A 15,746-nucleotide genomic window follows, 5' to 3' on the forward strand; every position below is an offset into this window, starting at 1 on the left:
TCCAATGAATTTTTTTTAACAATATTATAATTATTATTGAGTTTGATTTAATATTAAAATGAAATATTTTTTTTCTGAGGAAAATTAAAATGAAATATCTTGAGTAACAACAAGTTACCGAATAAATCCATATTTAGAGAATAACTTATGAGATTATCAAATCTATTCTGATCAAAAAAATTTAATTAGATCGGATTCATGGTGGAAACTAATAAAATTAAGGATTTCATGTTACTCTTATTTATAACCCACTCATGGATCTGTATTTTGGTCCAAAGTAGCATTATCATATTCAGGCCCAAATTGAAAATATCAATGTGGCCTTTTAAGTGAAAAGGGCCCATTAATTCATAAATTATTTATTTTATTTCTTTACTTTTTTTTTTTTTTTTGGTAACAATTTTATTTTCTTTACTTTATTTCGACGTATTCATTCTGTAAAATGTATTTTCGCTTGAATAACAAAACAAGTCGCAAATCCAAACGCACGAGCTCGTTACTCTCTCTCTATCTATCTGATAAAAGGGAAAGGGCATATCAGAGCTTTAGCGGAGAAAGAATCCATAAAAACTCCAAAAAGAATAGAAGAAAGACCTTTAATTGACCTCAATCTAGACCGTCAGATCCCGCTGTCGACGGTGATCGCCATGTCCACCTTCTCCACCGCCACGACGGTCCGATCCACTGTCGTCTTTCTCTTTGCTTTCGTTTCTCTCATCTCCCTTTCTCCGGCGCTCGCCTCCGAGTCGGATCACAAGGTAAAACTTCAAACCTTCCCTTTTCGATTGACTCGGTGTTGCGGGGTTGTACCTTGTAGATCTCGCCATTTAGGGATTTTTAGTTCCGGAGTTGGACTCAGATCTGTGGCGTTTTTGAATTAGTGTGCTTCGCAAATTGGTTCTTTTGTTCATTTTGTGAGGATGTTGTGCTTTGATTCGTTCAATTTTGTTTTGAATTGTTGCGATTTTGTGGATTGGGGATTACTGCTTAGATCTCTTGTTGTTTTTATTAGTTCTTGAGCGCGCAAATGTGAATGCTGGAAAGCTTGCTTGTAGTAATAAGATGTGGATGAGAAGGCGCATGAGGGGAAAGTTGGACTCTTTTTGGTAGTTGACCGAGTAATGGCTGTGAATGGAAAACTTCACTCTCCCTTTTTAGATTATCGTAGTACAAAATGTAAGATACTTAGTAACAGAATAATTGGTATAACAAATGTGGATGGCTTTGTTGCTGATTCTTGTACAGTGGATCTGATTACTACCTCATCTACATGAATGAGTTTTATGAAAATTGTTTTGATAAGCAGTTGAATTCTGTTAGTGAACTTTCTGGTGCCACATTCAAGTTTTTTTTTTCTTTTTTTGGTTTGGTTTGGTTTCAACTGATTTGAATTTTTGGCTGTAAAGACCACATTTTGAATGAAGCTTAAAGCTGATTTCTGATGCGGCATCATATTGGTGCCAGTCATTAGAGGTTTATAGACTTGGATACCTTCTTGGAAAAGGCTGCAGGAGCTCTGTGGGAGAGCCATTGTTTAGTGATTTGAAATATGTACAACGCTTCCTCAAGAGGTTGATGGTCTAGGTGCACTGCAGCAGATTTGTCTTGAAATTTGCATGAAGCTATTTATTGTGTCTCAGCGTTTAAATTTGGTTTTAGGCATCACTTGTACCACTGGCAAATGCTTTCTAGGGACATGGTGTTTGTTTTGAAATGCATATTTGTTCCTTGATAGGAAATAAAATCATGCAAAGGGTGAAACAACTTTTTAGACTAGTATAAACTTAAAAAAGAAGCACCATGCTTTTTACCGTGTCAGGAAAGAGATGGAAAGCATTGCAAACTGTGGGTGTGGAATCTAATTTAGATGCTGACCTCACATGATTCAGCTGGTTTTTACCTTCATGATTCCAGTTTCGTGCATTTGTTAATTGTTTCATTTCATTTTGTTTTGAATGTTGGATTATAAAAATCTGAAAGGAATGAATAAAATGACTTGGGCACCAATTTGGTTACTGTGAGAGCATGTTAGAACACCATTTTGATTAATTGCTATATTTTATTTTTCCTTGACACCTTCTGTTTTTCCTTTTTGCAGTATCAACCAGATGAACCAGTTACTCTTTGGGTGAACAAAGTTGGTCCTTATAATAATCCACAAGAAACGTACAACTATTACAGTCTTCCATTTTGTCATCCTTCTGGCAGTGCTGCACACAAATGGGGTGGCCTTGGTGAGGTCCTAGGAGGAAATGAACTTATTGATAGCAAGATTGACATAAAGTTCTTGAGTATGTAACTGTTCTCAAACTAGCCTACATTTATGCTGGAGTTTGATTAGTTTTTTTGCTTTTGAATTTTGTTTTCACCTCTGTTATTTGTTTTTAATCCCCTCTCTCTCTCTCTCTCTCTCTCTCTCTCTCTCTCTCTCTCTCGTTTTTTTTTTAATCAGGGAATGTCGAAAGAAGTACAATTTGTTCACTTGACCTCGATGAATCAAAAGTCAAACAGTTCAAGGATGCAATTGAAAACAACTATTGGTTTGAATTCTTCATGGGTATGTTATTTCACATTCTGGTACATGTTCCTATTGGAATGCTATGAAGTTTTGCAATGTTGCCTCTAATATTTTCATATATTGGGGGGGTGTGTGTATTTACATGTTTACTATGCACACATGTGAATACTGGGATTGTTTGTCTCCTTCAATTGCTGCTTTTTTATGCGGTTTATGGACCACTTATTATTATTTTTTCTCTTTCCGGTTGATCTTTGGTATTTGGATTGCAAGTTCAGATGACCTGCCGTTGTGGGGTATATATTCACCAAACTATACTGTTTTCTTTCTCTCTCATGCACACAGTGTGATTTGATAATTCATTCTCAAATGTATTTTCTGATTGATCATTAGGCTTTGTTGGTGAGTTGCATCCTGACAAGAACAGTGATAATGGCAAGCATGTACTTTACACCCATAAGAGCATAACTGTTAGATATAATAAAGATCAGGTTTGTGGTTATGCGACACCAATGTGTTTTTCATGAATGATATTGACACCTGTTGTTAAATCATCAAATTTTTTTTGGCGCAGATTATTCACGTAAATCTTACACAAGATAGTCCAAAGCCTGTAGAAGCTGGTAGAATATTAGACATGACATATTCTGTGAAATGGGTTTCGACTGATATCACTTTTGCACGTCGTTTTGATGTGTATTTAGACTATCCTTTCTTTGAGCACCAGGTAAATTTCTTTCATTTGTTCGCGGAAGAAAAAGAAAAAGTTTCATGGTTGTATTCTAGCTGTTCAGTTATTATGCTCCTTTATATTGGTTCACTTATTCATAACTTCATTTTCAAACATGCAGATCCATTGGTTCTCCATTTTCAATTCATTCATGATGGTTATCTTTCTCACTGGTTTGGTGTCAATGATATTGATGCGGACTCTTAGAAATGACTATGCTAAGTATGCGCGGGAAGATGACGATCTTGATTCTCTGGTATGCTTTCCTTCAATACAAGCACTTGTAAATATTATGTTGATTGGTTGTCTTTTTTATTCTTTTGTTTGATGTGAATTCTTTTAATTTTAATGAACAAGTTCTGGTGTGTGTTTGTGTGTGTGCTTATGCATGTCAACCAATTGCAGTAGATTCTAAAACTAATATATGTGGCAACCACTGGAATTTTTTTTCAGGAAAGAGATGTTAGTGAGGAGTCTGGTTGGAAACTTGTCCATGGGGATGTTTTCCGGCCACCTCGTAATTTAGTAGTTCTTTCTGCTGTTGTTGGTACTGGTGCTCAGCTGGCACTGCTTGTGCTGCTTGTCATATTGTTGGCAATTGTTGGAACACTATATGTTGGGTATGTTGAGATATTACTCCAGAATACTTGCTAGATTCTAGATTCTTTTTCACGCCACTATAAAATTTCTAGATTCTGTTATCTTGTATATATCTCTTTCTATTTCTTCTTGGCTTACACCCTGGTGGTGTTCGAGTACCTCTTCTTTCTACTCAAGCCTCGGCAGAGCTTTTTTTTTCTCATTCGTATTCTAACAAATTATGAAGGACTCTTTCATATTGCATCTCCACAGATTTTATTCTTATCCATAAATAAAAATTTGTTTATCTCCTTATTTTTGTATGATAAAATTTACTGTTCTTTATGTTATTCAGGAGGGGAGCAATTGTCACGACTTTCATTGTGTGCTATGCCCTTACATCATTCATTTCGGGTTATGTGAGTGGGGGCATGTATTCACGCCATGGCGGTATGCATCTCTATGCATTATTTAACTGTGATGTGTTTTCTGCTTATTCTTATATTTATTAGTTTTTTTTTTCTTCTTTTTCACTTACAGGTAAAAATTGGATAAAGTCGATGATCCTCACAGCTTCTCTATTTCCATTCATGTGCTTTGGGATTGGGTTTATATTGAACACAATTGCTATATTCTATGGGTCTTTAGCAGCTATTCCCTTTGGCACCATGGTTGTGGTTTTCGTAATTTGGGCTTTCATCTCCTTCCCTCTTGCGCTTCTTGGTACGGTTGTCGGAAGAAATTGGAGTGGCGCACCAAATAATCCATGTCGTGTGAAGACCATTCCTCGACCAATCCCTGAGAAGAAATGGTACCTCACACCATCTGTAGTCTCATTGATGGGAGGACTACTACCTTTTGGTAGCATATTCATTGAGATGTATTTTGTCTTCACTTCATTCTGGAATTACAAGGTGAATTGTGCTGCGTTGTTGTTTGATCAGTACAAAAAGTTTCCGATGACATGTATTGTATCTGATTCCTGGTACCTTTTTTTGGGACATTCACTACATGAAAACCTGTTTTTGTTGACCAAATTTTGTTAGATACTATATTGTATCTTTTGAATGCATTGAGTGGTCATCTTAAATGCATAATATATGTCAAAGTGTTAGCACACTTCACTTTAGTTTTGGAATTTACATCAATCTTAGAACTTCATGATAATTTTGTCATGTAAGGATATGTATATTTATTTGATCAATCTTTGTATCTCAAATTAATAGATAATAAGAATCAAAGATTAGGGTGTATATTTTCCTACATTAGCCTAAAGCATGTCGGAAATATTATCAAATAGCACATATCTGTTTTTTCTAGCTGCAATATGAACTTGAATGAGTTTGCTCCAAGAGGCGCCATGTTCTTTCATGCACTCAGTTTTTATTGCTTGCTGATTGTCATTCTGTTTGCAAATTCTATACATAGAGTGCAGGATTACTAATTAGTTCGTTATTATTTTATTGATATGATTCCTATTTTCTAGGCACCATTAGTTATATATTCCTGTGTGAGTGCACATGCGGAATTTATGCTTGTCACAGAGTTTAAGCAATACTGCTTTTAAATATTTTGCTAACATTATCCTTTGTGCTACTGGACAGGTCTACTATGTATATGGCTTTATGTTGCTGGTTTTTCTGATTCTCATTATTGTCACTGTTTGTGTGACAATTGTGGGAACATATTTCTTGCTCAATGCTGAGAACTACCACTGGCAGTGGACATCATTTTTCTCTGCAGCCTCAACAGCTGTTTACGTGTACTTATACTCAATATATTACTATTATGTGAAGACAAAGATGTCAGGCTTCTTCCAAACGAGCTTCTATTTTGGATACACTTTGATGTTCTGCCTTGGTTTAGGGATCCTTTGTGGTAAGTTTTTTCTTTCTGATTAATTTTGTACGAGTGCCTTGATATTTCTGGACTTTAGTTTATTGTACGTTAATATCCTATTTCTGCAATCAAAATATTTTTTACTCAAGTTAAACAGATTATTCTTCTGGGGTTCCTTTGCCGGTTAATTTGGTATGCTTGTTGAGACTTTGATATATAATGTTGGAGAACCTGTTTAACGCTGTGAAATATGGTCCTCTGTGTGGTTGTTCAACCCAATTTCATATCCTTATGTACTCTCAAATCTTCCTTCAAGTTGATTCATTTAGGATTGCATAAGCAGGAAATAAGGCATCATAAATTATTTTAAAAGCATGACAAATGTTGTACTGCCTAGTTCAGGCACATGGCTATTTGTATTGACTGCTAGCTTGTTGAAGATTCTCCAGAGCATTTACTTTCTGAGACCTGATCTAAAAAAATTGCTATCGGGGCATCTATGTAATCGTTGTTTCTTTATATGCAGGAGCTGTTGGCTATTTGGGGTCGAATTTGTTTGTGAGGAGGATTTACAGAAACATCAAGTGTGACTAAAACACTCACCAAGGAGAAAGAGACCTGAGAGCTTCTCTGGGCACATTCTTGTTGAGACATTAAATTTTGATGAAGTCTCTGGTCTTTGTAATGGAGGTTAGCAAAGCTACAAAAGAATCCAAATGTTTGACGACGGGGAAGTATTCTTCTTTCTCTGGACTAGGGGAAAGCCCTGAGATTGTTTTTGGTTTTTTCCCCGGCTGTAAGTGAAATCCTTAATTTAGAATTCAGAGATTGTTCTTATAATATGTGAAGTTAGCAAAATATATCAAACACCTGTCATTTTTTCTCTCCTGTTTTACGAATAGATGTCCTATGTAAGAACCAACGCCTAATTCCCCTTTCCTTGAATTTGTTTTGTTGTCTGCTCATCTTCTGAAGTAGAAACTTTTCGGGGGGCCAAGTTTGAAGAAAATGAATTTTGTGCTTTAGAATTGTATGTGCATACATCTGTTGTTTCCAACTGCAACTAATGCATTGATATGTCATTCCCTTTTCATTTATCTTATCGGAAGCAAAATCTTGACAGGGTGAATTGCCGGGATTTGGGTGCAACTAACTGCAACTATTTTCTTTGTTTTGTGAGGGGCCAAATTGTTGGGGAGATTATTGAACAGACAAAATGGGGGGCATTGTTAAAATTTCATTAAAATTTTGATGCAATGATTTTATTTATTTTTTGTGCAAATTTTCCAGAATGAGGATAGGATCTATTTTCTGCATTTTGTGAATTTACTTTGGGTTTATTCAGCAAAGTTAGCTGATCTGTTACGGTTTTATTAGTGTGAAACTGTTAACTGTTTGAGTGGTTTTATTAGTGTGAAACTGTTAACTATTTGAATAATTTTTTATAAAATGCTAAAAGCAATCATAATATATTACAATATTAAGAAATAGTATTTAGGGTTTTCAATCTGGGAGTTTGTGGTGTTGGTTTGAACAAGTAGTTAGTTGAGTGTTATATACTTATTTGTCCCAAAAAGAAGCTTGGGCAACCGTAGAATGCTGCCAATTCACGATAAGTACACAGGTGAAAATTAAAAAAGACCATTGTATAATAATTAAATAATAAGAGCCATAAAAATATAATGCCAAAAGATCCGTCGTAGGATCGTGCCCGCCACATTCACCAATCTCTCTGTGGTGATGATAAAAAGATAATGTAAGCCACAGTAGGTTGCCACGTGGCAGATAGGATTCCACTCCAGTTCAACCCTTTTCCATTTCATAGCCACAAGCCTTGCATTTAATAACACTATCCACCTCTTCTTTGCTTTAGCCTCCCATTCCACACCAAGAAAAGAGCATTCCCATTTCTCTAACATAGAAAAGAAAAAAAATGGCCTCCACAGCCCTCTCCAGTGCCATGGTTAGTACCTCCTTCACTCGCCGGCAGCCGGTTACTAGCCTGCGAGCACTTCCCAACGTGGGACAAGCTCTTTTCGGCCTGAAATCAAGCCGCGGAGGAAAGTTCAAGGCAATGGCATCATACAAAGTAAAACTGTTAACTCCAGAGGGTGAAAAAGTAATAGAATGCCCTGATGACGTGTACATTCTGGATGCAGCTGAAGAAGCAGGAGTTGACTTGCCATACTCATGTAGGGCAGGTTCTTGCTCTTCTTGTGCAGGGAAAGTTGTAGGAGGAGAGGTTGATCAGTCCGATGGTAGTTTTCTTGATGATGAACAAATGGAAGAGGGCTGGGTTCTTACTTGTGTTGCTTATCCCACTTCTGATGTTGTCATTGAGACACACAAGGAAGAAGATCTTGTTGCTTAATCTTCTTCCTTGATTAATTAATTAATTAAGCATTTTCTTGCTTGCTTGCTTTCTATGTAATTTGGTTTTGTGGGGTTGGTTGGTTTAGTTTATTTTGTTCTTCAGGATAATTAATTAAGATTGTTATGTTTCTTGTCAATTGAGAGTTGAAGCTCTTCTTGTAGCTTAATAAACATTTATATGATTCATTTCCTTCTTTCTTTCACACACACACACACACACTCTTTAATTTTTGTTGTAAAATTATTTTAGATGGATATTGAAAATTCTTCTAAAAGGAGGATGTAATGCTAACTATCTAAAATTTTTCAGGCAGCCATTTCATATATTTTCTAGTGTATATATATATTTTTGAAAATGAAGATGGGATGTATTATGTATTTTTCTTTGATGGAAAGCTCAAGGAGGTTGGATTATATGATATTATGATGGGATGGAGGTAGTTCATTTTAGTCCATTATCCCTTTTTTTTTTCTCATATTTAATAAATATGGATAGGGATTGAAAATTACATTCACCACAATAAGAAGGGTATGCCTAATTGGATAATTGGACCAAATAATATATTTCTAATTAAAATAGTGAAAAATGAAATTAGAGGAAATAAAGCAGAATTTGGATTAAAAATTAGTAGTAATCTTGTTAGTCTATTAGATATAGCTTTGCTCTAAGTAAGCAAATTTTTAATAACCATTGAAGCTTAAAAAAATGAAGTTTTTTATAGTTCAAAATATTTTTTTTTATGAATTTTAGTTTTAGATATTATAAAAAATGAAAAATGAGTTATTGCAAAACATTATACAAAGATGAGGGATTTACTTATCAATATAATAAATGTATAATAAATAGTGTTTGTTGGGTTCTGAGACAAGCTCATGCTCTTACAAGAATGTCTTATTCTTATGCTAGCTCCCATGTGTGGTATAAGCTTCCTTCTAATATAGAAGCTATACCTGTATTTGCTTCAAACCATGCTTAATGAAATCTTTTCTCCTTCAAAAAAAAAAAAAAAAAAACTAATAACATGTGCATGTTTATAACACATTGACAGTGCTACCAAATGTTTACCTAATATTAGTAAAAGCTTTTGTCAGGCAGATTGTGTATTAATTGCATTGTTTTTTAGTTGTCATCAAGTTTCTGATTCTTTTAGCACTGTAAAAAGGTAACAATTCTTGTAATTTTAAGATAAAATTTAATCAAGTTCTTCGAAACAAATCTGAGAGAGTCTCAACTTTTGGTTCCTCTATGTTATCTTCATTGTCATCATCATCATCAATGGCAGGAGGATGTGATGTACTGTCATTTAAGTACTCTTCGATCCGAGAAGAAAGTTCAACTTGAAGCGAGTTCGAAGTCTCAACATGCTCAGGAGCTGCTACGGTTATCCCATTTATTGAGCCTAAGGAAGATGACCGAGATAGAGTGCCTGATGCAACTGTAACTTCATCTCCTTCATCGATTGTTGTATCAAGTGAACATACTGATCTTGTAGCGACTGAATGTGCAGATTCGCGCTTAGATCTCTCCTTCACTCTCTTGCACCAGCTGTGTAGTGACTCTCTTACACTTTCAGCAACTAAGGCTTTCTTAAACCGTGATCCCATCTGAACTCGTCAAAGATCATAAAATTATGTGTTTATCTGATAACTTTAAAAAAAAAAAAAAAAAAAAAAAAAAAAAAAGGTGTAAATGAGGTGAGCTTGAACTCTCAATTGGTTCTTGAGCCTGATCGAGCCAATATAGTGCACTATTTTAAATTTACTTGCCTCAATTTTCCCTGTGTACAATTGAAAGATGCCTCTCCTCACCTATTTATGCGTGTCTTTCTTAGCTTTTCATGTCATGTTCTTAACGGCGAGGCTATTACAACATTGAATTTTATAAAATGCAGTTGATGTATAAACAACATTGTCTAAGTTGATGAATTGTCCAATAATAAGAGATGAATAATGCATGTAATGGGAATATTATTTGCGCTAGAAAAGTGTGGCAAACCTGAGTAACAATTACATTCAGAGGAACTGTGCTATAGCTACACCAGAACTGAACAAGAACCCTGTATTCACCGATACAAAATGAAATGTAGAATGGTTACGGCTAAACAATATATAACTATTCAAGATTTCACAATCAATATCAATGGCATGGTATAAATTTCTTGGAAATTGTTCAAAAGTTGGAGCAACAACACACTAGCAAACCGTAATTGCTTTTATCATGCATGCAAGAATAGGCATTGGTTTGCCACTAACTTATGGCATGTTTCAATTTAACAGAATTTACTATACTATGCCAATAAGCACCTAAAGCCATAAGTTGAGTCTGTGAACTTGCTAAAATATTCTTAATGTAACAAAATCAATTTTTTGGCTTGAAAAATACTTATATCAGATTATCTTTTCTCCAAACTGCAAATAAGCATAGTTTTGACTTCAATGGAATTGTTGAAAGTGTTTAACTTTGTAAGAAAAGTTTGACAGTCGAGAGAAACATACCCGGAAGCTAGCCGAATAACCACCATTAAATGATTTTTCATGAAGCATGATCTTTGCTTAAACCCCCACTAAAATTAAAGAGAATCAAATAATTCAATACTACTGCATTTGTCACAACTGGCAAGAAAATAAGAGAAAAGTGCAGAGAGATAGAGAGAAAGGCTTTGATCTTACTAAGGACCAAATGAATGTTGCCATCTCGAAGGCATTCTGCACAAAAAAAAGACAGATCATTATTCATCATCTGAGGAGAGCACATAAATATATGTGTATTGTTCATATGATTTAAAAATAAAAATCATTATTCATTACCTGAAATATAATAAACTGTATCAATCTTAGCAGTATCTCAGGCTTTCCAAACCAAAAGAGATCGTCACGAGGCTTTACTTGAGCCCCAATGGAGGGACCTGTTTGCTCTACAATTTCCAGGGCTAATGTAGATACAACATGCTGAAGCTTTGTCCCAATCAACATGACAAGCTTCGACAAATGAAACAACCATTCAAGGATTAACTAAATGTCTTGTGCTGTATCAATAAAATGACCAAATGAGTGACTATACTTACTATGGCAGGGATGAAAGAGAGCCAAAAATAAATATTTAAACCTGCAACATTTAGATGTCCTCAGTATTCCAAGAAGTACTTCAAATGTGAAAAGCTTTCATCATTTATTTATTTTTGCATTTCGAAAATGACAGCTCACCATGAATATTTATGAAGATGCACAATATTGTATAACCCCAAAGTGGCAAGCTGCAAAATTATAAAAAGTGATTCAGTTCAACTCATTTTGCATTCCACTACTTGTGGTTAAGAATCTAAGAGCCTGTAACAACAAAGGCAATGAAAATTAAAGAAAGAAAAATGCCTACACTTCAAGTTGGATAAACAAATACCTAATCCCCAAGATTCCATGAAATTCGTCTTCCATACTTCGAACCATATATCCATGAAAATTATAAGAAAGTGGCAATTTGTGCTTCTGAAAATTGGAAAGCATGAAAAAGATGTTCAGTGAAGGTGGATGAAATAAGACAGTAAAATAGATACGGCATCTGATAATCAAGAATAGAAAAAAAAAAAAAAAAAAAAGTAACTAAATTGGATTTCTTGAATAAGTAGAATTTGTAATAACAAAATGACATTTGATAAAGAAGGCAAAATTTTTGTGTACTGAAGATTCTTACTCATATGTTATCATAGAGAAGGAAACAATGTTAGATACTCACAGTGATGAAACCCAATCGCAGTGCTAAGTAGTCTGATTTCTTTATAGAACTCTTAAATTGCCGAAGGAAACAAAGCTGCAGAAGAAGACGTGGGAAAGAAAGTTTAAACTTTTTTACACGAGGAGGAAAATAAACATAAACAATTAGACAAGAATCAAACAGTAGATAAATAAGCTGAGAAAATTAGGGCCAAAATCACCAAATTTGCAATTAGAACATCTCCAGCACTAAATAAACATCACAAGTAAAAAGAAAACAGAATCACCATCCAAATGAGAATGCGACTCCTGCTCCATGGATGAGATGTGCGGTGGAAAACAAAGGTCGATTGTCGTCTCATCACCTTGTTTCTCTTTGCTATGACAAAGCAATAAAAATAAATGCAAGGGAGAAAAAATTAAGTACAAAGAACTAATTAAGGAGTTCTTATAATGTTCAATATGGTTGTATCGCAATTTCCACACGGCCTTATGAGCTAAAACCTCTTAAACTAATGCATTGCATGTGCTATACTTAAGGAAATCTATCATTTGATCTTCATTTGGTAAATATTACTAGTAGTTCTAAGAGTACAAACGAGCCAATCCGATATCAAACCTATCAAGCTCGAAACTCAACGACCCTGAAAATTTTAATCTCGAGCTCGATTCGAGGCTTGATTCTTGAATAATTTTAAAATAAATATTATATATATGTATATATATATCAATAGAGTTCAATAAGGCTCGACGAACTTTCGAATTAAATATTATTAGGCTTGAACTTAATCCTTGAGCCGAATTTTTTCAAACTTTTCTCGAGCCGAGCTCAAACAGCTCGCTAGCCGACTAAGCTTATTTACACACCTAAATATTAGCACATATGTATACCAGTTGAAAAGGTGCTGTTACATTAGCCAGAGTTATTAGATCACTATTTCTTTCACGATTTTCATCGGGGTACCTTGCAAATTCTCTTCAGGAACTAAGCTGGCTTGGTTTTCCCACTTCCTCCAACTATAAATCTAGAAAGAAAAAATGTAAAAGAAATAAACCATCACAATAATTCATGAAGGATCACACGTTACAAATAAAATTTATAAATTGATAGCTAAACAATTTTTGTTTAAAATGAATATGACAAATGATATGGACTGAGCAAAAGTTCATGGGGACCAATCCCAAGTGGCATGAACAAGTTCACTATATAGAATTTCCACAGATAATTCAACTGCACCAGAAGGACCCTACAAATTTATGAGGGCAGAAAGTAGGCCAATCTTTGGTAATATGTCAAAGACATCTTCCAACTATTTGAACTATTACTTAGGAGCCCTCAACTTATAGATACTACTTCACATACCTTGCTCATGGCCAGACCAACGGATAAACAGCTGTAAAGAACATGTGTTATACCCAGAACAAATAAAAACCGGTGGAGCTGCTCGAGACCCTCCAGCGATACAAATGGTTCACGGCCCTGCAATTATTACTGCTAGTTCAGCCACCATTATGTGCCTCATAAATTACAAACAGAAAGAGCAGCGATTTACCTCACCACATTGATGAGAGGTTCGAGTAGTTATCCCTTTTGGAGGAATATCAGTTTTGTTTAGGAAAGTTGTGGAACTTTCAAGTAGGACATCTTCAATTATACCATAATCCTCTTGTGAACAAAGATAGAATTTACTGTTGAAAAGAGATGAATTTACACAAATCTCAGATATCCATCTTGCCCATTGCGCCAACAACAAAGATATTAGTCCAAGCAGCATCAGCTCTAACAAGAAAAAACAGCGGAGAAAGAAAGAATCAAACTTGAAGTTGCAAATGTAGTAAAAAGGATCAAACTTAAAAAGCAATATATTATAATAAAAGTGTATGATTTTCTATATAGAACAGATCAAAATCGAGACCCAAACCCTTTAAAATTTGTTTCATTAATGGATTATAGCCCCACCTTCTTTAAGTTTCTCCAGAGAGGCAAACAAGGCCTTTCTCCTGGTCTTCTTCAACCACTGTAAACACAGAGCATAAAATCAGACATTTAATTCTCCTACTCATCAGAGGGCCTAATAGGCCAAAAAATAAATTGTCTGAACAACTGAATAGTTGAATGTAGCAAAATTTATGAACTTCCAGCGAAAAAAAATGCGTAAAATGCTTTTTGTGGGTCCCAACTTCGAAATCGAAGGCCTCAGTTTCTTTCACCAATCCCACATTTTCTCAGCAACCAAACAGTTAGTTGTAAGAAAATTCGTTTTTTTCTTCAGCATTTGACATATATGAATTCATGTGTGAACGACAAATGAATTAGAAGCGATTCCAAACACAAAGTCTGGCACTTGCCTGCATTTTCTCAGGAACCAAGAAGAGCATTCTTGCAGAACTGATTCCCACTCCCCCCACAAGAAAAACAAACAAAAAAGATTTGTCTTTACCTTTCCAAATCTGTAGATGGAGCGCTCAACTAAGAAGCAAACAAAAACCAATACAGTAACCACCGAAGCTACAGAGTAAGTAGGAGTTTCAGCCAAAGACCTCCCTGGTCTCACCAATACTTCTTCTGCCATTTGTCAAATCATATAAAACCAACAATAACAAGAAAACTCAACTCAACCAGCAAACAAAAAACGAGAACGAAGAAAAAAAAAATGCCACTTTAACGAATTTCTTGGGAAAACAGAGAACTTTCTCTAGAAAGTTTCAAATGGTTAAAAGCTCACAACGTATTAGCTTTCCACCACTTCAAAAAACAGAGACTTTCCTGAGAAAACAGAGAATTTTCTCAAGAAATATTGAAGTGGGTGACAGTGAGGTATAAACTATAAAGTGTAGCATCCAGGAAGTGAGGAAGCGAGTAAAATATGAATCAAATAGCAACCATTGAAACTGAAAAATAAAGTATTATTAAAGTTTTTGTCATTAGTGAAACTTGAAATTGTGAAGAGAACATGGAAGGTCTGATTTTTTTTAATTGTTTATTTGGTTTTTGTTTGTGATTGAGTAAACAAGCCCACTTTTAGTTGCATGGGAATCGCTGCGAGACTTCGCTTTCTCTCTCTTTCATATGCTTCACACTTCACAGCCTACTCTTCACCAAATGCAACCTACTCTCATGGAGGCTGTACTATAAATCACTTTCAATTTCTCTCTTATTGCTTTTGGAATTCTCTTCTTGGAAAGCTTTGAAGGGTCTCTTTTTACTGTTTCTTTCTTATTGGTGAAATGAAGATCATTTGTTGGTGAAAATTTATTATTTATTAATTTCTTTATTGCATGGTAATAAAAAAAAAACAACAAAAGAATAGGATTAAGCCATTACGTATTTAGCTATGCTATCGTACTCAACATCGGCCTTTCTCTATTATGGGCCAACATAAAACCCAGAAGAGAAATGGGCTTTCTAACCCAATTACTCTCTTTGTACTCTTTAGTCTTTACCTGATTTTTTTTTAAATTCTATTTATTATCTATACTAATACTATATCTATATCTATATCTATATTAAAACTGAAATTTAAATTTGATTTTCTCTCTAGTAATTATTCTATTTTTATTTTTTTATAAATTTTTTAATTTTTCAGTATTTTTTATATTTTGATTGGATGTATTTTCAAAATTTTAAAAATTAAGTTTAGAATATTTTCTTGGTAGAATTACTTATTTAACATTTTCTTTAAATTTAAAAGATTAAATGCTTATTTTAAATTGAAAAGAATTAGAAGTTTAAATTAATTTAAATTTTTATTTGCCTTTTAATAAAAAAAACACTTATTTGTAAAAATATTTGATGTAAAAATATTATATTCTAATATATTATATGTGTAGAATATATTTTAAAAGGTTATTTAGTTTAATTTTATTTTTTAAAATTTCATTTTCAATAAATTTACATTTTTGTTATAATTTTGGAATTTATTTATTTTCTATTGTTTGATTTCCAAATTTTATAATATTATTTGATGATTGTGGATTTTAGTTAATTAATCTCATGGA

The 15,746-nt window shown here is 34.2% G+C and overlaps 3 protein-coding genes across 4 annotated transcripts; 2 read left to right on the forward strand and 1 right to left on the reverse strand.

Moving 5' to 3' along the window:
• Window positions 1-454: 454 nt before the first annotated feature.
• Window positions 455-8,225, forward strand: TMN1 (transmembrane nine 1). Its single transcript, XM_012215902.3, has 12 exons — window positions 455-758; window positions 2,099-2,291; window positions 2,453-2,557; window positions 2,797-2,814; window positions 2,912-3,009; window positions 3,093-3,245; window positions 3,370-3,504; window positions 3,702-3,868; window positions 4,183-4,277; window positions 4,368-4,741; window positions 5,432-5,705; window positions 6,193-8,225. The coding sequence occupies exons 1-12, from the start codon at window positions 648-650 to the stop codon at window positions 6,258-6,260; spliced, it is 1,791 nt and encodes a 596-aa protein (XP_012071292.1). The 5' UTR covers window positions 455-647; the 3' UTR covers window positions 6,261-8,225.
• Window positions 7,527-14,945, reverse strand: MLO4 (Seven transmembrane MLO family protein). Of its 2 annotated transcripts, XM_037637859.2 has the most exons (16): window positions 14,768-14,943; window positions 14,189-14,313; window positions 13,708-13,765; window positions 13,301-13,527; window positions 13,111-13,227; window positions 12,712-12,772; window positions 12,035-12,126; window positions 11,770-11,844; window positions 11,437-11,522; window positions 11,244-11,293; window positions 11,105-11,145; window positions 10,848-11,018; window positions 10,710-10,745; window positions 10,536-10,603; window positions 10,036-10,096; window positions 7,527-9,644 (listed from the first exon to the last, which is right to left on the reverse strand). In XM_037637859.2, exons 4-16 carry the CDS (start codon window positions 13,520-13,522, stop codon window positions 9,237-9,239), a joined length of 1,488 nt encoding a protein of 495 aa, XP_037493787.1. In that variant the 5' UTR covers window positions 13,523-13,527; window positions 13,708-13,765; window positions 14,189-14,313; window positions 14,768-14,943; the 3' UTR covers window positions 7,527-9,236. The 2 variants fall into 2 exon arrangements, with proteins under 2 accessions (XP_037493787.1, XP_012071290.1); XM_012215900.4 differs by having other exon boundaries at window positions 14,189-14,945.
• Window positions 7,600-8,225, forward strand: FD1 (ferredoxin 1). Its single transcript, XM_012215901.3, has one exon. It carries the CDS (start codon window positions 7,600-7,602, stop codon window positions 8,035-8,037), a length of 438 nt encoding a protein of 145 aa, XP_012071291.1. The 3' UTR covers window positions 8,038-8,225.
• Window positions 14,946-15,746: the final 801 nt, after the last annotated feature.

Source organism: Jatropha curcas, chromosome 6 (assembly GCF_041381405.1).
Source record: "Jatropha curcas cultivar XTBG-Jc1 chromosome 6, XTBG_Jcur_1.0, whole genome shotgun sequence".
In the NCBI taxonomy this organism is placed as follows: domain Eukaryota; kingdom Viridiplantae; phylum Streptophyta; class Magnoliopsida; order Malpighiales; family Euphorbiaceae; genus Jatropha; species Jatropha curcas.

Excerpts from the sequence above, each read along its gene's own strand:
- MLO4 (XM_012215900.4), bottom strand. The coding sequence starts at position 14,320 with ATGGCAGAAGAAGTATTGGTGAGACCAGGGAGGTCTTTGGCTGAAACT. Across the intron at positions 13,766-14,188 it reads CCATCTACAGATTTGGAAAG|TGGTTGAAGAAGACCAGGAG; the intron begins GTAAAGACAAAT and ends CTGTGTTTACAG. Across the intron at positions 13,228-13,300 it reads CCTCTCATCAATGTGGTGAG|GGCCGTGAACCATTTGTATC; the intron begins GTAAATCGCTGC and ends TAATAATTGCAG.
- FD1 (XM_012215901.3), top strand. The coding sequence starts at position 7,600 with ATGGCCTCCACAGCCCTCTCCAGTGCCATGGTTAGTACCTCCTTCACT.
- TMN1 (XM_012215902.3), top strand. The coding sequence starts at position 648 with ATGTCCACCTTCTCCACCGCCACGACGGTCCGATCCACTGTCGTCTTT. Across the intron at positions 3,010-3,092 it reads TTAGATATAATAAAGATCAG|ATTATTCACGTAAATCTTAC; the intron begins GTTTGTGGTTAT and ends TTTTTGGCGCAG. Across the intron at positions 3,505-3,701 it reads ATGACGATCTTGATTCTCTG|GAAAGAGATGTTAGTGAGGA; the intron begins GTATGCTTTCCT and ends ATTTTTTTTCAG.